General features: G+C 41.6%; 1 protein-coding gene across 3 annotated transcripts in view; it reads right to left on the bottom strand.

Annotated features, from left to right (window-relative positions):
- LOC129703924 (adhesion G protein-coupled receptor A3) overlaps nt 1-22,759 on the bottom strand; it is a 619,806-nt gene that overhangs the window by 338,530 nt on the left and 258,517 nt on the right. For all 3 annotated transcript variants that reach the window (XM_055646641.1, XM_055646640.1, XM_055646642.1), the window contains one exon: nt 21,043-21,256. In XM_055646641.1, coding sequence (XP_055502616.1) covers nt 21,043-21,256 — 214 coding nt within the window. The remainder of the gene's footprint in view (nt 1-21,042; nt 21,257-22,759) is intronic.

Genomic DNA, 22,759 nt, shown 5'->3' on the forward strand with positions numbered 1-22,759 from the left:
ATATATTTAGAAAGACTGGGATCAATTAGGAAATTGATTAAGAAGGTTGATGAGGATAGGGCATCAGACCTAGTCGACAGGACTTAAGCAGGATTCTTTGATAAGATTCCACATGGTAGGCTGCTCTGGAAGGTTAGAATGTATGGGATCCAGGGTTAGTTAGCTCACTGCAGACAGAATTGGCTTTATGGTAGAAAACAGAGTGTGGTGAGGAAATGTTGTTTATCCAACTCAACCCCTATGACAAGTGGAAGGGCTGCTGGGATCCTTGGATGCATGTGAGGGACATCTAATTCCCACCAGAAAGTGTCAGTGCCCTTCAGTTCTTGAATAAACACCCAATCAGTTCCCTCTACGAACAAAAGTTAGACACAAAATGCTGGAGGAACTCAACGGGACAGGCAGCTTTCTGGAGAGAAGGAATGGGTGACGTTTTGGGTCGAGACCCTTCTTCGGACTGACTCACATTCTGCTCCACATGGCAGAACATGGCCTCACTTTCAAAAACTTCTCTTTTGAGTCTTCTCACTTTCTTCAAGTCAAAGCTGTGGCCAAAGACACACATGGGCCCCAGCTCTGCCTTGCCTTTATATTGGTTACGTTGAACAGTGTTTGATCCAAACATAAATTGGCACCATCCCCCAACTCTTTCTCTGCTACCCTGACAACTACATTAGGGCTGCCTCCTGCACCCATGAAGAATTTTGCTTTCATCTCTAGCTTTCATACTGCCTTCAATTTCACTGACACCTCCCTCCCTATTCTCAATCTCTCTGTCACCCTCACAGGAGACAGACCGTCGACTGATGTTTACTGTAAACCCATTGACTCCAACAGTGGCCTCGACTATACCTCCTCCCATCCTATCTCTTGCAAGGGTACCATTCCCCACTCTCAATATGTCCATCTCTGCCGCATCAAAACTCTTTAGATTCTGGAGTAGTTCCTGAGGATTGGAGGGTAGCTAATCTAACCCCACTTTTTAAAAAGGGAGGGAGAGAGAAAACGGGGAATTACAGACCAGTTAGTCTAACATCGGTAGTGGGGAAACTGCTAGAATCAGTTATTAAAGATGGGATAGCAGCACATTTGGAAAGTGGTGAAATCATTGGACAAAGTCAGCATGGATTTATGAAAGGTAAATCGTGTCTGACGAATCTTATAGAATTTTTCGAGGATGTAACTAGTAGAGTGGATAAGGGAGAACCAGTGGATGTGTTATAACTGGACTTTCAGAAGGCTTTCGACAAGGTCCAACATAAGAGATTAGTATACAAACTTAAAGCACACGGTATTGGGGTTCAGTATTGATGTGGATAGAGAACTGGCTGGCAGACAGGAAGCAAAGAGTAGGAGTAAACGGGTCCTTTTCACAATGGCAGGCAGTGACTAGTGGGGTACCGCAAGCCTCAGTGCTGGGACCCCAGCTATTTACAATATATATTAATGATTTGGACGAGTGAATTGAATGCAACATCTCCAAGTTTGCGGATGACACTAAGCTGGGGGGCAGTGTTAGCTGTGAGGAGGATGCTAGGAGGCTGCAAGGTGACTTGGATAGGCTGGGTGAGTGGGCAAATGCATGGCAGATGCAGTATAATGTGGATACATGTGAGGTTATCCACTTTGGTGGCAAAAACAGGAAAGTAGACTATTATCTGAATGGTGGCCGATTAGGAAAGGGGGAGATGCAACAAGAGCTGGGTGTCATGGTACACCAGTCATTGAAAGTAGGCATTGCAGGTGCAGCAGGCAGTGAAGAAAGCGAATGGTATGTTAGCATTCATAGCAAAAGGATTTGAGTATAGGAGCTGGGAGGTTCTACTGCAGTTGTACAGGGTCTTGGTGAGACCACACCTGGAGTATTGCGTACAGTTTTGGTCTCCTAATCTGAGGAAAGACATACTTGCCATTGAGGGAGTACAGAGAAGATTCACCAGACTGATTCCTGGGATGTCAGGACTTTCATATGAAGAAAGACTGGATAGACTCGGCTTGTACTCGCTAGAATTTAGAAGACTGAGGGGGGATCTTATAGAATCTTACAAAATTCTTAAGGGATTGGACAGGCTAGATGCAGGAAGATTGTTCCCGATGTTGGGGAAGTCCAGAACAAGGGTTCACAGTTTAAGGATAAGGGGGAAATCTTTTAGGACCGAGATGAGGAAAACATTTTTCACACAGAGAGTGGTGAATCTCTGGAATTCTCTGCCACAGAAGGTAGTTGAGGCCAGTTCATTGGCTATATTTAAGAGGTAGTTAGATGTGGCCCTTGTGGCTAAAGGGATCAGGGGGTATGGAGAGAAGGCAGGTACAGGATACTGAGGTGGATGATCAGCCATGATCATATTGAAAGGCCGAATGGCCTACTCCTGCACCTATTTTCTATGTTTCTATCTGCTCCCAAGATGAGCTTTTCACTCTAGGACATCCAAGATGTTTACTTTCTTTTTAAGTAAATATGGATTAACCTATGCTGTTGCAGGTGGATCCCTCACCCATGTCATATGTCATATAGTTGTTATCTCAATCACCTTCACCCAAATAGGATTACTCTGCACCTATCTTTCACCCCACCAGCCTCCGCATCAACACATCATTCTCTGACATTTCAGCACCTTCAATGCGATCCCACTACCAGTCACATCTACCCATCCCTTTCCATGGAGACCACTCCCTCTGCAACTCCTTGGTTCACTCAACTCTTCCCACCCAAACCACCCCCTTCCCAGGTAGTTTCTCCGGCAACCACAGGAGGTGTACATCTCCTCCTTCACAAGTTTCGAGGGACCCCAGCAGCCCTTTCGGGTGAGACAGGATTTCACATGCACCTCTCCTCCAACCTCATCTACCCCATTTGCTACTCTCGATGTGGCCTCCGTAACGTTGGCGAGACCAAGCATAGATTAGATGATTGTTCAGAGCGCAGGAAGCTGAGGGGCAATCTTATGGAGGATCTATGCACCCAGTCTGCCTCGGCTGCTGGATCCCTCGTATATTACCCATTTTAACTCACCTTCCCATTCTCATACCAACCTTTGTGTCCTGTGCTTCCTGCATTGACAGAGTAAGTCCACATGGATATTGAAGGAACAGTATCTCATATTCTGCTTGAGTAGCTTACAGCCCAATGGTATGAACATCGAATTCTCAAATTTTAGGTCAACACCTCCTCTCTTTTACCCAATTCCTTTCCCTGTGACCAAGCCTGGTGTGCACTATCATGCCCCTTTTTACTTCCAACTGCATCCTCCCTCTGGCTTCACATATCACTCCTTTTCTCTCCATATCTTACACACTTTGATTCCTTCCCATCTCTTGCCTTAGTTCATCTATCACCAATCCACCCCCCCCCCCCCCCCCCCCCCCCCCCCACTTGTATTCACCTTTCACTAAGTACTCAGGTACTCCACCATTCTGTGTGTTTTTTGTAGACGGTGCCAATGGTTATTCAGATTTCCAGTAAAATCTTCATCTGCTGGGCAAATGGGCTGAGGAATGGCTAATGGAGTTTAAATCAGATAGGTATGTGGTGCTGTATTTTAATGGTCAAACCAGAACAGTACCTTCATAGTGAATGGTAAGAGTCGGGTGAAAGGCGTATTCATATATACATAGTTAGGTAAGATTTGAAGATAATATGGGCCAAATGCAGGCAAATTGGACTAGCTGAGGTGGGGCATATCGAACGACATGGACGTTGGGCCAAAGAGCCTGTTGGTGTTTTTATGACTCCATAATTGATCTATGCTAAAATTCCATGTCATATATATATCGCAAACATCACACATACAAAACATGAATTTAAATACAATTATAGGTAATTGTTTATAAACGTCCATCCTTTTAACAAATGCACAGGTTATTATAACATTGATCTGGACAAGTATTAAATGTCAACCCATTACTTATCTTTGATAGTACGTGTGAGGTACTTTGACCTCAATTACTTCACTGAATGTCACAAAAGTTCAGTTTACATTATGTATCATGAAACTCTGCTGTTCATTCATAAGCAACTATTAAAAAAGAAAAAAAATGACATGTGAAGTGTTCCAAATAATGAATGAAGATACATATACAGCAACCAAAAGAAATAACTTCAATTCATGTTAAGGGGTGATCTTATAGAGGTGTATAAGATCATGAGAGGAATGGATTGGGTAGATGTACAGATTCTTATGCCCAGAATAGGGGAATCGAGGACCAGAGGACATACATTCAAGGTGAAGGGGAAAAGATTTAATAGGAATCCAAGGGGTAACTTTTTCACACAAAGGGTGTATGGAACAAGTTCCCAGAGGAGGTAGTTGAGGCTGGTAGTATCCCATTGCTTAAGAAACAGTTAGACAGATACATGGATTGGACAGGTTTGGAGAGATATGGACCAAGTTTAGGCAAGTGGGATTAGGGTTTCCATGCTGTATCACTCTATGACTCAATGTATACCTAGTTTTTTACACATTGGACAACCAAGTTACTTGATGGATAAATAAAATCTCATAACCATATGAAAAGTTTTCTATGTTTCTATAGATAAATCTCTATTGAAGGGATATTAAATAAAAGTAGATTTTTGCTGCAGTGAAGTAACGGATGAAATTGAATCATTCAATCCTAGCTTTTACCAGGTTTCAATTACGTTAAACAACAGCAACTTTATTGATTCAAAATAAGCAACATTTAGATTCTGTGGACCTTGAATTCTTAAATAAAAATAAATCTATGAGACCCCAGTCATGAAAATTCACACAAGAAACATTAATTTCTAGAGAAGACTATTTGTTTTATTCGTACAGCTGATATGGGACTCGATATCTACACATCTAATCAAAAAGGCATCATGATATAAATAAATACAATAGCATGCAGCAAATTTGCCCAAATGCAGTTTCCTCTCTAGTGAATTCTGGTACTGAAGAACCATGAATCACAATGCTGTACAATGTGTTCACATTTTTCTATTGCAGCATCTTTGTAAGATTACTATAAGGAATTACTAATTTATGAATTCATACAGCATTCCCTGTATATATTGGACCTCTAACTTAATTGATATCAAATATCTCTCCTCCTGTAGGTGTCAACCTTGGTTAAAAGTTACATGCAGGCATCCGAAATTTAAGAGTTTAAGGATCCTTGAGTAAATAACCAAGGCAGTATAGAACCTTTTGCCGAGTCCATCAGGAAGGATGCAAGTATAAGAGGAGTGACATTGCCAGGCAGTGGGGGCACTAAAGTCAAAAACTCCCTGTACATGGACGACGTCACCGTCATCTGCTTGGATCCAGGGTCGGTCCGCAGATTGATTAGCATCTGCGACCACCTTGAGTCAGCCACGGGAGCCAGGGTGAACCGCAGGAAGAGTGAGGCCATGCTCTTTGGCAAATGGCCCGACTGATCTTCCATCCCCTTCACAATCAAGCCTGACCTCGAAGGTGCGGGGGATCTGGTTCACTGGGGCTGAGGCGTGTGACAAGAATTGGCTGGAGTGGATAGCCAAAGTGGGAAGAAACTGGAGCTGTGGAAGCAATGCTCACCATCTATAATGGAGAAAAATGGTCATCAGGTGTGAGGTGCTCTCGGGGCTGCTGTACTTGTCACAAGCGTGGCCCATCCCTTCGTCCTATGTCACAGGGATCACCCGGGCTATATTCATGGTCAAGTTCTCATTCATTGTCACATGCACCAATTAAGGTACAGTGAGTTACTCTACAGCCATACAAGTAAAAAGAACACAATACACGGCACAGTTTAACATAAACATCCATCACAGTGGAATTTGCATTCCACACTGTGATCGAAGACGATAAAGTTCAGACAATCTCCCTCCTTTTGTTCACCCGTCGTCGGGGCCTTGAACCCTCCGCAGTTGCTGCTTAGGATGGCCCGATGTACAAGTCCTCTCATCCGGATGATCGAAACTCCGAAGTCGGGACGGATCAGAACGCATTCTTGTCACACGCTTCTTACCAGAGACCACGGCTTCATGATGTTAAAGACCACGGGCCAGCGGTCAGGGTACTTCTTCAGCAAGGGATCCCAGGCTCCGCGATGGTAAGTCTGCATGGCGCCTGTGGATAGAAGCTCCGAAGACCACTGCAGTCAGCAGGCCCCCGAGGTCGGAGTTCCAACACTGGCGACCCTCAGCAAACGAACCCAGGCTCCGCGATGGTAAGTCCGTGTCGTACCTACTGCTGAAGCTCTCTGGGCTGGTCTCCAATCTGGAAAGGCCGCACCAAACCAGTTGTTAGGCCGCGAGGGGGGCGAAAATGCGACATGGAAAAGGTTGCATCTCCGTCGCTTCATCTGGGGGTCGAGGATGGACCGGGTGCGATGGGCCACAATGCACCATTCGGCAGACGACGGGGGTAAAAACATGCCCAACGTCGCCCTCACCCTGATGACCACCTTCGTGTGTGGCTGCATCAGGCGGAGCATACAGCCAAGGCACATGGGCACCAAGTGTCACTACCGCTGAGGTTCTACCTGTCCATGGTGTTGCGAAGGATGGGCTTGGCGCAGATGCCATGCAATGTACCAGTTAGCTGGACATTGCCGCACCCAGTCGTTTGTGGAAAGACTCTTCTGGACCAACATCGTTGACCATGTCCACCAGGCAGTGGTCAGCACGGAATGTCCTGCTGGCACTGCATGGAAATGACTCCATGAATCCTGTGGTGGGTTCCAGGAGCAGACTGCCCAGCTTGTCTGGCAAAATGCCTCAACGCCAGAACTCACCAACAAGCACCTAGACCTGGCTTGCCTGGCAATGAGGAGAGATCTCCCAGTCAGATCCTTCCTGCAGCATCAGAACCTCACTACCAGCGCACGTTGCCCTTGGGGCGGCTGTTATGGAGAGGAGACATTTTCCCACCTCTTCGCAGAGTGTTGATTTGCAAAGAGAATCTGAGGAGGTTTGCAACGGTCCCCGTCACCATTTATTCCAATCAGCTCCATCACAGTGGACTCTGTGATTTGCAGACTGCTCCCAGGGACGCATTCACAGACGGACATTGAGTGCTACTGGAAGGTCACCAACTCAGTGTAAGACGCTCCTTGGTCTACCCAAACTTTGTTGACCTCCCAGCAGAACGAGATGTCCATCAGGGAATGTTGTTGAGCGACGCACTGAAGCTTGGTGCAGCCAACACCAAGGCTCTGTGGAGAGGGCGACAGTCTAGGGTCCTTACACTGTTGGACATGGGGGGCAGGGTGTGGTGGAGATGCCCCTCAAAATAAGGAAAGGGATTTCACGCCAGTGTGCCACATGAGTGGAAAGGGTGTGGGGTAAAATTATGATTTGAGTAAACAGTATTGAATGTACTGTATGTATAGCCTCTGAGAATGTCGGATCAATTTTTTTGCACGGTTCCTGGATTGTTTCTATTTATTTACTTGAATATAGTTTAAAAAATGTAAGCGAGTTTGCTGTATGCAATACTTTAAACCAGACAATATAACAGTGATGTAATAGTCATTTCATTTGCCAGTAGGCGACTTCATTTAATGTCTATCAGAATGATAGGTCCTCTGATCAAGAAATACACATGGATTTTGTTTTAGACACGCTCAAGTACTGATCGTTATCTAGGTTTTACCACCATATTATGTCTTATCGGACGAATAAGTTTAGCTACCTGATACATACCGACCGGTATAAATTTCTTCCGATTAGCGTTTTTTTTATTCAGGTGGTTGTTCATTTCTTTAAGGCAACTAACAATTATCCATTCATCCTGAAGATGTGAAGAGAAGTGGGTTGTGTGATTTGATAGCTTACGTAAAGGACTTAATGAACTGTGAGGTTTCTATGACAATCTTGCATCTTTCAACATTATTCTTGTAGTGCCAATGCACACCTCACAATGGTGGAGTTTAAATTTGTCAACTTTTCAGTTGCTAAAGCAGTAAAATAAACACAAAGAAGCTACTATGCCCATTTGGATATTGTGCTAAACAAAAATAATTTTGAAAAGCATGAAATAAATGAAATGCAAAACAGAAAGGACTAGATCCTTCTTGGTCAAGGTCACTGAACATTATCACTGCTAAACTAATTGAGATCATCTGACTCAATGCAGAGATGTTAATATGTGTCTTCTCGTTGGGAAAAACAGTGAACATTACGGAAACAATAAAGCACTAAGGGTTTAAAGTCCACTAATAAATTTGAAGATATTTCCATGAGTTTGTTATAATACTGATAATGAATTTTACTCTCAGGATCTGGATCTGAGGGGAGAGGATCATAATTTCAGTTTAAGTGAATGGGCATTTAGGATTGTCAATACAATACAATACAATACAAATTTATTATCATTTGAGCCCCAGTGAGACTCAAACGAAATGTTGTTTCCACAGCCATACAAACAAAGACACTGTCTTACAGACATACACATAATTAAATTCACACAAACATCCATCACAGTGAAGCCACTGTGATGGAAGGCAAGTCTTTTCTCTCCCCTGTTCTCCGTGTCTCTCCCGATGTCCAAGCCCCAGGCGGGCGATGATGAGTCCCACGGCCATTTTAGGCCGCGCGGGGCGATTTACGGCCCCGCTCCCGGTCTGAAAGTCCAAGGTTGGATCCCCCACGGGCGATGGTGAGTCCCATGGCCATGAAGCCGTGCCGGGTGATGTACTGTCCCGGTCCGGGTTGTTCCAACCCCGTGACACTGGCTGGAGAAGTCGCGTTGCGGGAGCTCCGGGAAGCGGTCTCTCTCTCTCATGGGGAGAAACTTCTTAACTTGGTTAGATTTGAATCTTTCAAATTCTACACATAAAAATGCAGAACGTTGGGTGTAGAATTCTGCACCCTAAACAAGTATGTATTAAACTGGCATAAAGTAAGTCCAAATCTAAGGTGGATTGATTTTGGACTGCTAAGGATTTGAAGATGTCTTATGTTTAACCAAAAACGTCGGCCTTGGAACTTTTCAGCACATTTCAGAAAGCTAAGAAAAGCTTATTATTTTCTTGGTGAAATTCTTTATGACACGATTGAATAGTGATGCAGAAATCAGATATATTTAAATTTTAAAAATCTCTGTTTTGCTTTAATTTGTTAGTACTGTTAGTTAAATATACTCCTATAGATATATATTTTTTCAATATTAATCCATATTTATTTTAATATTTTCAATAACATTAAGGCAAAATATCAAACTACATCAGCTATTTATATTTTTCATACTTAAAGTTGTGTTATAAATTCATATTTCAGGTCAATTTGTCTTCAGCAGCAAAGGCTTTCTAAAAAAGAACTGAAAACTTTAAATTGCAGTTTCACATTTTTAACAAGCACACTGCTGTCAGTTCCGGGCTTAGTGATCTATGAAGTGGATGGGTAGATTAGATGTTGTTGCAATTTATAAATGAAGCTCACATCTGAGGATGCTGAGGTTATTGAAAATCCTCTCAAAAACAATTTTGTTCACCAGGTATAACCTTATCTGGATAGACCATTGTTAAATTAGTTTAAAAGATCCCATTATATCCTCTCTCACCCCATCGGCTCTGCAATTCGAAACAAACCTGTTTTGTCTCTTTCCCTATTCCAATGAAGTATCATCGATCTGAAGTGTTTAGTCATTTTCTCTTTTCTCAGATTCTGCCCGAGCTACTGAGCGTTACCAGCATTTTCTGTTTTTACTTCATGTTGTTCTGAGATATGTTTGTCATTGGACACTCTCTGAACTACCATGTTTTTATAGCCTTGCTCCCTGAGCTCAGACTGGGAACTCCACAAAAGCATCTTATTTACCTGCCTTTTCTCCTTTTGGTCACCTCTCACTCCACCATAGGATGTACATCCCACCTCCTCATTATTCTCTTGCTGTTGTCCTGACCACCCCATGACTCTATTCACAACTTGGTCATCCAATACCTCTGTTCCTGAACAGGAATCACTTGCTGTTCTTTCCGCATCCCTGCAAACTCAGGCCCCTACATTCCAATCTTCCTTTGAATCTGGCCATTCCAATCCAAGTCTGGCCCAAAGCTCTTCTTACCTCTCATATCTTGCACCATCCCAACTCACCATCTCCACAAAACTGAATCTGATTCAATATTCCAAATCGGGCTGCTTGTTGTTGGCCATGACCCTTAATCTTCCCTTAATTATTTTTTTCATCCTCTGAAGGAAAGTCTGTTAAGGTAATTCATAGGTGCTTGATCTTGGGCTTGGGAACTCTTGTTATTCAGGTGTGGACATGCTGTGTAACGTTCCTTCAACACAACTTTCCGGATGCCACAGAATATCTGAGCCATAGACTCTTACTTTATTGGCTTAGAGAAATCTTCATTAAAACGCTTTGTTTTTGCAAATAGTAATCGGTAAGCAAGAACACGGGTATTTTTATATTTTGTCAAGGAAAAGTAAATGTGAAACAAAAAAGGATGAAAACATCACATTAAGCTTCTCATTTGGATTATATCTCAATGAAAGTCTCTATTCAAGCATATATAGCATATAACCATATAACCATATAACAATTACAGCACGGAAACAGGCCATCTCGACTCTTCTAGTCCGTGCCGAACACATAATCTCCCCTAGTCCCATATACCTGCACTCAGACCATAACCCTCCATTCCCTTCCCATCCATATAACTATCCAATTTATTTTTAAATGATAAAAACGAACCTGCCTCCACCACCTCCACTGGAAGCTCATTCCACACAGCTACCACTCTCTGAGTAAAGAAGTTCCCCCTCATGTTATCCCTAAACTTCAGTCCCTTAATTCTCAAGTCATGTCCACTTGTTTGAATCTTCCCTACTCTCAGTGGGAAAACCATGCATACCATATTTATATATTTCCTTTTAGGTACCTTACAGACTAAACTCAAATACCAGAAATTCTCAGAAAATGGCCTCCTCCTGCCTAAAATACACATATTGCAAATAGTCAGATTATCCACCTTCATATGTGATAGGAGCAGAATTAGTTCATTTGGCCCATCATGTCTACGCCAATCATCATAGCTAATCTATCTTTCCATCTCAACCACATTCTCCAGTCATTCTTCTCCCCTTAACCCCTGACACCCATACCAATCAGTAATCTATCTATCTTTGCCATAAATTATACATTGACTTGGCCTCCACAACCTTCTGTGGGAATGAATTCCACAGATTCACCACCCTCTAACTAAAGAAATTCCCCCTCATCTCCTTCCTAAATTAATGTATTTTTATTCTGAGGTAATATCCTCTGATCCTAGGCTCTCCCACCAATGGAAACGTCCTATCCACATCCAGACGTATGTATTTTAATACCTAATGTATTTTATTGTGATTTTATGTGATAGACCAACACAAAGTGGTGCATAATTGTGAAATGGAAGGAAAATGATACATGGTTTTCAAATTTTGTTTACAAATAAAAAACTGAAAAGTGTGGCGTGCAAAGGTATTCAGCCCCCCTGAGTCAATACTTTGTGGAACCACCTTTTGCTGCAATTACAGCTGCAAGTCTTCTGGGGTATGTCTCTACCAGCTTTGCACATCTAGAGACTGAAATTTTTGCCCATTCTTCTTTGCAAAATACCTCAAGCTCAGTCAGATTGGATGGAGAGCGTCTGTGAACAGCAATTTTCAAGTCTTGCCAGAGATTCCCAATTGGATTTAGGTCTGGACTTTGACTGGGCCATTCTAACGCATGAATATGCTTTGATCTAAACCATTCCATTGTAGCTGTGGCTGTATGTTTAGGGTTGTTGTCCTGCTGGAAGGCGAACCTCCGCCCCAGTCTCAAGTCTTTTGCAGCCTCTAACAGGTTTTCTTCCAAGATTGCCCTGTATTTGGCTCCATCCATCTTCCCATCGACTCTGACCAGCTTCCCTGTCCCTGCTGAAGAAAAGCATCCCCACAGCATGATGCTGCCACCACCATGTTTCACAGTGGGGATGGTGTGTTCAGGGTGATGTGCAGTGTTAGTTTTCCACCACACATAGCGTTTTGCATTTAGGCCAAAAACTTCAATTTTGATCATCTGGCCAGAGCACCTTCCTCCACATGTTTGCTGTGTCCCCCACATGGCTTGTGGCAAACTGCAAACGGGGCTTCTTATGACTTTTTTTCAACAATGGCTTTCTTCTTGCCACTCTTCCATAAAGGCCCGATTTGTGGAGTGCACGACTAATAGTTGTCCTGTGGACAGATCCTCACCACCTGAGCTGTGGATCTCTGCAGCTCCTCCAGAGTTACCATGGGCCTCTTGGCTGCTTCTCTGATCAATGCTCTCCTCGCCCGGCCTGTCAGTTTAGGTGGATGGCCATGTCTTGGTAGGTTTGCAGTTGTGCCATACTCTTTCCATTTTTGGATGATGGATTGAACAGTGCTCCGTGAGATGTTCAAAGCTTGGGATATTTTTTTATAATCTAATCCTGCTTTAAACTTCTCCACAACTTTATCCCTGACCTGTCTGGTGTGTTCCTTGGGCTTCATGATGCTGTTTGTTCACTAATGTTCTCTAACAAACCTCTGAGGCCTTCACAGAACAGTTGTATTTATACTGAGACTAGATTACACACAAGTGGACTCTATTTACTAATTAGGTGACTTCTGAAGGCAATTGGTTGCACTGGATTTTTTTTAGGGGTATCAGAGTAAAGGGGGCTGAATACTATTGCACGCCGCACTTTTCAGTTTATTATTTGTAAAAAAATTTGAAAACCATGTATCATTTTTCTTCCACTTCACAATGATGCACCACTTTGTGTTGGTCTATCACATAAAATCCCAATAAAATACATTTACGTTTGTGGTTGTAACGTGACAAAATGTGGAAAAGTTCAAGGGGTATGAAAACTTTTGCAAGCCACTGTACATCAATGATTTTGATGGAGAGATTAAAAGTAACATTAGCAAATTTGCAGATGACACAAAGCTGGGTGGCAGTGTGAACTGTGAGGAGAATGCTATGAGGATGCAGGGTGACTTGGACAGATTGGCTGAGTAGGCAGATGCAGTTTATTGTGGATAAATATGAGGTTATCCACTTTGGTGGCAAAAACAGTAAAGTAAGTTATTATCAGAATGGTGTCAAGTTGGGAAAAGGGGAAGTACAACGCGGTCTGGGGGTCCTTGGCATCAGTCAAAGTCAAAGTCAAAGTAAATTATATTCGTCACATGCACCCGAAGGTGTAGTGAAATGAATTTGCCGGCATGATACACTCATGCCCCTGTCCCACTTAGGAAACCTGAACAGAAACCTCTGGAGACTTTGTGCCCCATCCAAGGTTTCCGTGCGGTTCCCGGAGTTTCAGTCTCCCTAAAGGTCGAATGTGGTTTCTGCAAAAAATTAAAAACTGGCCGCGGCTAAAAATAGGTTGCCGTCTTAAAAATCTAATTTTTTAGTCAAAGCCGGTTGCGATGGCAGTTGAAGGTGGTTGCTGGAGGTTGCAGGTAGTGGAAGGTCCCCCCCGTTCACCCCCTTCTCTCTCCCCTTCTCCCCCCTTCTCTCTCCCCTTTGCTTCCCCTTCTCTCTCCCTTTTCTGTCCTTCTCTCCCCTTCTTTCCTCTTCTCTCCCTCCATCCCGTGCTCTCTAAAGGACTTACCGTGCTCTGTGGCAGCCGCTTACCTTCCTCTTCATCGCGCAGTAAGCGCTCTTCCACTGTCCCTGGCCCCCACCTTTGCGATGTGTGTGGGTGTGTGTGTGTGTGTGTGTGTGTGTGTGTGTGTGTGTGTGTGTGTGTGTGTGTGTGTGTGTGTGTGTGTGTGTGTGTGTGTGTGTGTGTGTGTGTGTGTGCGGTCGGTACCAAAGATCTTATTGGATCTTTGATCAGTTGATGCAGCTCACGCTTCGGTCGAGGCTTTCCAGGCAAGTGACCAAAACCTCTGGTGACTCATGGAGAGTGACCAGAACCTTCCTAAGTGGGACAAGGGCATTGAGCTCTTAAAGATAGCGGAGTCAGGGGATATGGGGAGAAGGCAGGAACGGAGTACTGTTTGTGGATGATTAGCCATGATCACAGTGAATGGCGTGCTGGCTCGAGGGGTTGAATGGCCTACTCCTGCACCTATTGTTTATTGTCTATCCTTCCTCAGATATATGGCCCAAAATTGCTCATAATACTCCATGAGTATTCTTATATTTCGTCAAGGAAAAGTAAATGTGAAACAAAAAAGGAAGAAAGCATCACATTAAGCTTTTCATTTTGATTATATCTCAATGAAAGTCTCTATTCAAGCATACCATATTTCTATGCTTCCTTATACCATTGGAAGGCATTCAGCCCATTGAATCTATGTTGGCTCACAGAGCAATCCCATCGCCTATTAACCCACCAATCTACCCATGCAGTCACAAGAGAGTGTGTAAACTCCATATAGACATCACCAAAGGCCATAACTGAACCTCGGTATCAAGAGTCCAGTCAAGAGTGTTTTATTGTCATATGTCCCGGACGGGACAATTAAATTCTTACTTGCTGCAGCACAACAGAATATGTGAATATGTAAACTTTATATATAACGGGGAAAAAAAGAAAAAGTTCAATAAATAACTAATATAGTGCAAATAACAAATAATAATATATTTTTTTGCAGTTCAGAGCTCATAGCTTATTTGTTGTTTTTATAGGCTGATGGCTGTGGGGAAGTAGCAGATCCTGAACCTGGACCTTACACTCTTCAGGCTCCTGTACCTTATTCCTGATGGCAGTGGTGAGATAAGTGTGTGACCTTGATGATTTTGGCTGCCTTTTTGAAGCAGCGACTGCGATAGATCCCTTCAATGGTGGGGAGGTCAAAGCCGGTGATGGACTGGGCAGTGGTCACAACGTTTTGTAGTCTTTTTCGCTCCAGGACATACTGAAGCTGTAAGGCAACAGCCCTTACACTTGTGCCACTGTATTGCCCACATACAATATGTACAGACATATAATAAAAAAACTGAATGCCTCAAAAAAATTCCAACATTTATATAGCGCAGAACCATCTGAATGGATACAATCAATTTGGAGCAGTCCAGATGAAGAGTCTCCACCTCTAACGTCAACTATCCATTTCTCTGCACGGACACTGCCTGACCTGATGAACTCATCCAGCAGTTTGGCTTTTACCCCAGATTCCAGCATCTGCAGGTTCTTGCATCACCATTCAAATAAGACTGGCATAGGGTTCAATGGTATCTAATTTCCAGAAAAAACTCTTTTGGCATACAAAGCACTTATATGTAAAACATTGAATAAAGTGGGAGTTTCCCTGCTATGGGGCTTTGGAATTTTCAGGTTTTAATTAGACACCAGACCATTCATGAGGTTCACTGCCATAGGGTAAACACTGCAAAGTTATATCTGGTGCAAAATAGTGCACACTAAATATTCATATTTGGATTTGTCCCGAATCCTATCTGCCATGTAGGCAACAGTTCCTTCATATAAGACATTTGCCATGGTTACAATATGCAAAATAAAAAATGAGAGATGATAGATGACCTTGTTTCTTCTTAATATTCATGTTAAAAGATTAAATTGATAGAAAGGTAAATATGAATCAGCATAGTTGAATAAGAATGCAAGAAGTACATATCACATGCTGATTTAAGTGAATATATTACATATACCATATTCATAGTCCTCATGTCCTGGCATCACAGCCAAATATAATCAGTGCCGGCAGCATTAAGTCTCTTTCTCACATTCTTTTGACATCAAAAAGGCGTAAAATAACCTTGCCAATGCATAGTTCAAATCGTCCCTCTCCCAAGCATTCATCTGTGGTTATTGTTGTCAAATTTATTTCTCGTTTAGGTAGGTGATACCTGTAGCCCGAAGAGCTTTTGGAATTTGACAAGATATAGTGAAGCTGAAATCCTGTCTTGCAAGCAAAATCCTCAAAATTGACCAGCTATAGTTACTGTTCAGTGAGGAATCACAAAGCTGTAGACTCTATCTGCCACAGGATTAACTGTTCTGCTCCCATCATCCAACATGAAATTCAGCCACAAAGTCCAACTTTTGTCCATACTGGGGGCTGAGTGTTCATCCATGTAAGAATTTATAAAACCTTTCCATGTCAGGCATTGAGTATAAGAGTTGTGATGCAATATTACAGCCATGGAAATCATTGAACACACTGCACTTGGAGTATTGTATACAATTCTAAACCTATGCTAGACTAACTTACTTACTACATGGGACCTGTTGGTTCTCTGGCAGTTCTCTGGAAACCATGTGTAAACATGGGACCCAATGGATCCCACTTAGGCTTTTCCCACACAAAAAGAAAGATGTGGTCAGAAGAGATTCACCAGGATATTGTCTGAAATTGAGGGTTTTACTTATAAAGAGAGATTAGGTAGACTAGTTTTATTCTCACTGGAATTAAGGAGGCTGAGGGTTGACCTCAAGGAGGTTTATACAATTATGAGACAAATAGATAGGGTAAACAGTTTTTCTTAGAGCAGTAGAGTCTAAAACTAGAGGGCACACGTTTAAGGTGAAGGTACACATTTGATGGAGATCTCAGGATAATGTTTTTCATACGGATGGTGGTGGTTATATGAACAATCTTCCATAGGACGAGGTAGAACAAGATACTATTACAGTGTTTACAAGGCACTTGGACAGGTAATTGAATAGGTGAGGAGAAGAGGGATATGGGGATTAGGGAAGATGGACATCACAGTCAGCATAGATGTTAGCCAAAAGGCTTGTTTCTGTGCTGCACCACTGTGATTCTTTACTATCTCTCCTTCCAGTGTTGTATCAGTAGCTAATAAGTGAAAAATAAAAATGGGGAGAAGTCAGGGATCGTTTGGTGACAGACTTCAAATAGAAAATGATGTACTGTAATCACCTTACAGACTACTCATCAAATACCAGAAATTCTCATAAAACCGTCCAGCATCACTTACACAAATATGATACATATATTGCAAATAGGCAGATTATCTGCTTGCATAAGTGATAGGAGCAGAATTAGGCCATTCAGTCCATCATGTCTACTCCGCCATTCAATCACAGCTGATCTATCTTTCCCTCTCAACCCCATTCTCCGGCCATTCTTCTCTCCATAACTTCTGATACCTGTACTAATCAAGAATCTATCTTTCTTTGCCTTAAAAATATACATTGATGGCCTCCACAGCCTTCTGTGGCAATGTATTCCACGATCCACCACCCTCTGACTACAGAAATTCCTCCTCATCTCCTTCCTAAAGGAATGTCCTTTTATTCTGAGGCTATGCACTCTTGCCCGAGACTCTCCCACCATTGGAAACATCCTTTCTACATCCACCCTATCCAGACCTTTCACTATTCGATAAGATTCAAAGAGATCCCCCTCCATCCTTCTAAACTCCAGTGAGTAGAGGTCCAGTGCTGTCAAATGCTCATCAGTTGCTAACTCAAACATTCCTGGGATCATTCTCATAAACCTCCTCCAGACTCTCACCAGCACCTTCCTAAGATATGGGAGCCAAAATTGCTCATAATATTCCAAATGTGGTCTTACCATTGCCTTATAAAGCCTCAGCATTACATCCCTGTCTTTCTATCCTCGGCTTCTTGAAATAAATATCAGAAATTCACCGAAAGTGGCTTCCTCCTGCCTAACATCACTCATACAAAGAAGATACACATATTACAAATAGGTATGATTATCCACCTGGTTAGTTTTAATATTTGAAAAGGACTCCATCCAACTTGCCATCCTCATCTCACAATATGTTTTTGAGCTGCTGCTCACCAATTCTATCCTATGTATTAGCTTTTATTTCTGTTTTTGTAACAGCCAGTGGACAGAGTTCTTTTCCCTGTGGGTGAATGTTTGAATGTCTACTTTGATCGATAAATGCACTAAATTGCTTTGAGAACATTTGAATTTGCAGTGACAAGTTGGAACAGTAATAAAATAGCCATCAAGATATCAATCTTAATGATTAGCATTCTATTTTTAAAACCTTTTCCGGAAATGATGTTTTGGTTATGTATCTATAGCAACAATTCACCCAGTACATATTGGGAATTTGTGGCACACTTCCTATGATGTCCAGATTTTTTGGTTATATGCCCAAAATATTGATATGCCTTTTGGAGAGGTGAAGCTTTATATCACAAAAATGGATGAATGCAATGATTGCTTTGTGCCTGAACTTGAAACATTATTTCAGATTTCATATAAGATGTTTACAGATATGAACACTAACTGAAGATGTTTACAGATATGAAAGCTAACTGAAGCACCGACAGCATCAAAAGTTAAAGCAAACTTAAAGTGAACAGATACAATCATTTACCAGATAAACATGGCACAGAACCAGTCAAGTACTTCTGCATTATTAAATATAATTTACTCTGAAAAAAATGTTTTCCCACAGTGAAGGCTTTCTAAATATGGATCATGTAAAAATATATTTCTGTATGCTCAAATACAGATTTAAATCAGACAAAGTAAGATCCAACTCTCAGATAAGATTATTATCAAGTTCTAAGCAAAAAACAAAATATGGGTGATATCTGTGTTTTGCACCTTTTAACTACAGTACTAAGATATTAAATTGAGTCTGCACGCTAACCCATCTCATTTACTGTAATCACCTTATTTATTTTGTAACAAGATCACAACAAACTTTCTGAATGCATAAGCTCAAAAATTCATAGTGGGACACAGACAGCAACTGTGTTTTAATAATATTCTGACATCCACACTGTGCAGCTTTTCAAGCATACATCTGTTACCCAATGAAGATCCTTTCTAGTAATATTTACAGTGCCTATTTCTTGGCTGTCAGGAGTGTAATGTTGGTGAGGTAGGGTGCTGAGCACACAGAAAGAGAAAGAGAATTGTAGTTTTGCTACAATGCTACATAAAAAAATCTTGCATGCAGATCTTTAACTTAGAACTTAGGGTGCCACAGTGTTATAGCGATAGAGCTACTGCCTTACACCGTCAGAGACCCGGGTTTCTACCATGCATGTAAAACAATGATGTGCGGGATATTATTAATTTTTCTCTTTAAAGCATTGCATATTTCAAGAATTATCTGTGATGTTGAATACTTCAGACTACAAATACTTCAAGGGTGGAATAGCAGTGGTGCCAGAAGAATTACTGACTGACAGCTGCAGAGACCTGGGTTCAATCCTGACCTCTGCTGGAGTCTATGTGAAATTTGCACGTTCTCAGTGATTATGAGAGTTTCAAGATTCAAGATTCATGATTCAAGATTCAATTTAATTGTCACGTGTACCAATTAAGGTACAGTACATTTTGAGTTACCATACAGCCATACTAAGTATAAAGCAAAAATACACACAGCTCATAAAATAAAGTTTGACATAAACATCCACCACAGTGGAATCGACATTCCTCACTGTGATGGAAGGCAATAAAGTTCAGTCAGCATCCTCTTTGTTCACCCGTGGTCGTGGCCTTGAACTCTCCGCACTTGCCGTTGCTGACGGTCTGATGTTCAAGCCCTCTCGTCGGGATGATCGAAACTCTGGCGTCAGAACGGATTGGAACACTCCGTGGCATGGTGCTCCTGAGTCTGCCGCTTCTAACCGGATACCGCTGCTTCATGGTGTTAAAGTCCACAGGCCCCGCGGTCGGAGCTCCAACACTGGCGATCCTCGGCAAAAGATCCCAGGTTCCGCGATGGTAACTCCGCGGCTTGATGCTCCGGGCTGGTCTCCAGGAAAGGCTCCACCACCACACGTTGTAGGCCGCAAGGGGGGAGGGGGCCGAGATGCGAGACGGAGAAAATTTGCATCTCCGTCGAGGTAAGTGACTGAAAAAGGTTTTGCCCGATCTCCTCCCACGCCCCCACATAAAACATACCAAGAGACATTAAAACAAACATTCAAGACATACTTAAAATAATAAAAGCAGAGAAGGGACGAGACAGACTACTGGCGAAGCGGCCATTACGGGCGCCACCCAATGGTGATTTCCTCCAGATGCTCTGGTTTCAACCCACATATCAAAGATGGGTGGGCTGTAAATTGCCTCAATTGCCGAGAATAGGGAAAAGTTATTGGAGGAATGGGATCAGCCTATGAGCCTGGCTCCTTCAACGTTGTAAGAAAATATGGTAAAACCTCAGTACGAAAGCCATTACTCATAAAATCATAAACAGCACTTCTTGAAGACAGAAATTGGAAAATTTATAATAGTAATTAATACTACAAATAATTTGATTTGAAATATAAAATGAATCAAAATACCAGTGTGCTAGGAAATTCCTGATTTCAATTTAATTTAGTTTCTAGATGAATGAAAAACTGTTACAAAGTTTTAATGTTTGGATCAGTTACTGCAGATAGTGTTAATGCAAGTCCCTCTCCAAATAACCAAGTAAAGACTTGCAAACTCCAGCTCTGAAAAACAACACAAACATGAAGTTCAGATGCACAACGTTGTGATCTAGTAGAATTTAAGTTCTAGAATCTAGTAGATTCAAGCCATTGTGAATGTGCAATCTTAATCGAAGAGCAAAACGGTAACATTTTCATATAAATTTTCGATAATCCCTCAAATCATTGAGAACTAATTCAGTGACATTTGAAATGTCATATGGAGCAAACATTTTCAACAGAATTAGCATATAAACACTAGTTGATTCATCATGATTATCACACAGATTTATGCATACATTCATGCTACCAATTCATGCAAAGATGTATCAAATTTACTTATCTGTCCTGGATCAATGGTTAAATCTTCAAATATAACATTTAGCAATCAGTTTGCAAAACAATCACCAAGTATTTTGGTACCATCTTTATAAGTTATTGAAATTTGAGTCCTAAATTATTTTGGGATATCCAGGGCATTAATTCTTTACTGTATCTGTAATTAATTCCTACTCCAGGAGGTGGCACTCATTACTGAGGACGCTGAAGTTGTGCACAATATTTCTTTGATTACTGTGTTAATTGTTGGTGGTTCACACCAAGGTAGTAGACTTTGCAACATCTAACACACCATGAAATAATACATGAGGTAATATGTTCTGATCTATGATGTAAGATGAAGTGATAAACATAGAATTTGATTTTAAGCTAACAACACAGAGGATATCATACCTGGTTATTAAGCAACAGTCATGAATCATAACTGGTTCTACTGATATTTCATTGTCTTCATCTGTTACCATTAATTTCCCATTATGTCGCCATTGAATTTCCATTGTCTTATCCACATATGTTGCTGTGCACAGAAACAACAAGCGATCCCCATGGAATACTATTTGACGGTGAGACGGAATCATCTCAAATAAAGGCAACTCCAAAGGACCATCTGAAAATTAATAATTGCAAATTAACACAATTAACTTTATTAAGGGGTAAACAATATCCGTTCATGCTTTAAAAAAATATATGATTACATTATAATGTGTTTCACAATTTTGATGATAATTAGTTGACAATTATTATTTCTAATCCAACTAAATATCTCATTTTTAATTGCTACAGGACAGATTTATATTTTCTACACATATACAGTACGTTTAGTTCTGCTCAGAGGTATCTTGGTAACAAAAATGTGCTTAATTTTTTTAATCCACCCATTTTCATCAGATCAATTAAGGTTGACTATACAGTTTATTCAATGTAGTCACTTGTGGGGTATGGATTTTCTGACAGAAACTGACTTTTGGCCACTGTGATTACTGGAGCGATGTAGTTGTTGAATGTGGTTGTATCATGTGCTTCTCAAACAGAATGATCTGGTTACATCTCACTCTTCTTCACAGGGTCACCATATAAAGTAGTAAGCAGGAAGGTATCCACTTAGCTTTTGAAATGGGATCAATGATTTCCAGACAACCTAAAGGCCAAGCATTAGTGTGTGTTCATAAGTCATATTATGGCAAGCAGTCTTCTAGAACCACTAGAGTTCATATAGTTCTGACAGTACCATGCATTACTGTGGCTCGGGGATTGCAGGCTTTTGACCCAATGACGGTAAATGACCCATTTATAATAATAGGCCTTAATTTGCCACGACTTCTAATATCTTGGATTAAATAGCCTATCTATGGCTGAGCCACTGTTGGGAAGTTCCACAGTGAAGTTATGCCTAAAGTCTTTAAAGACAATCCTGATGCTCTCTATCTCCAGGACAAACCCGTGGTAGGTCATAAGGTCATAAAGAATAGGAGTAGAATTAGGCCATTTGGCCCATCAAGTCTACTCCGCCAATCAATCATAGCTGATCTATCTTTCCCTCTCAACCCCATTCTCCGACCTTCTCCCCTTAACCCCTGAAACCCGTACTAATCAAGAATCTATCTATCTTTGCCTTAAAAATATCCACTGACTTGGCCTCGACAGGCTTCTGTGGCGATTCACCACCCTCTGATTAAAAACATTTCTCCTCGTCTCCTTCCGAAAAAAACGTCCTTTAATTCTGTGGCTGTGACCTCTACTCCTAGAGTACAGTGTAAATATTTTGTTGGACGCTATCCAGACAAAACTCATGTGTCGCAAAATTATGGGCCAAAGATCAGAAATGTATTCTTCTAACTTAGCAAGGAACCGTGCACAAGATCACCTTAATTATTTGTACACACAGAGGTATTTCTGCACAATTGACTACTTGATGTGATGTTTCATAGACCCTCTGGGAATACACTCGATAGGGCATTCCTTATTCATTTAATTTTTAAGCTTAATTCATTCACAAAATCATCATCTTTTTCAAGGCTTGCGATGATCTAATCACCTAACTGGCTGGCTTGATCTGAAAAATGTAATTTTGGTCTGTAAAATGTAATTTCTGCCTGGTGCCATCTTTATC

This window comes from Leucoraja erinacea, chromosome 15 (assembly GCF_028641065.1).
Source record: "Leucoraja erinacea ecotype New England chromosome 15, Leri_hhj_1, whole genome shotgun sequence".
NCBI classification, from domain to species: domain Eukaryota; kingdom Metazoa; phylum Chordata; class Chondrichthyes; order Rajiformes; family Rajidae; genus Leucoraja; species Leucoraja erinaceus.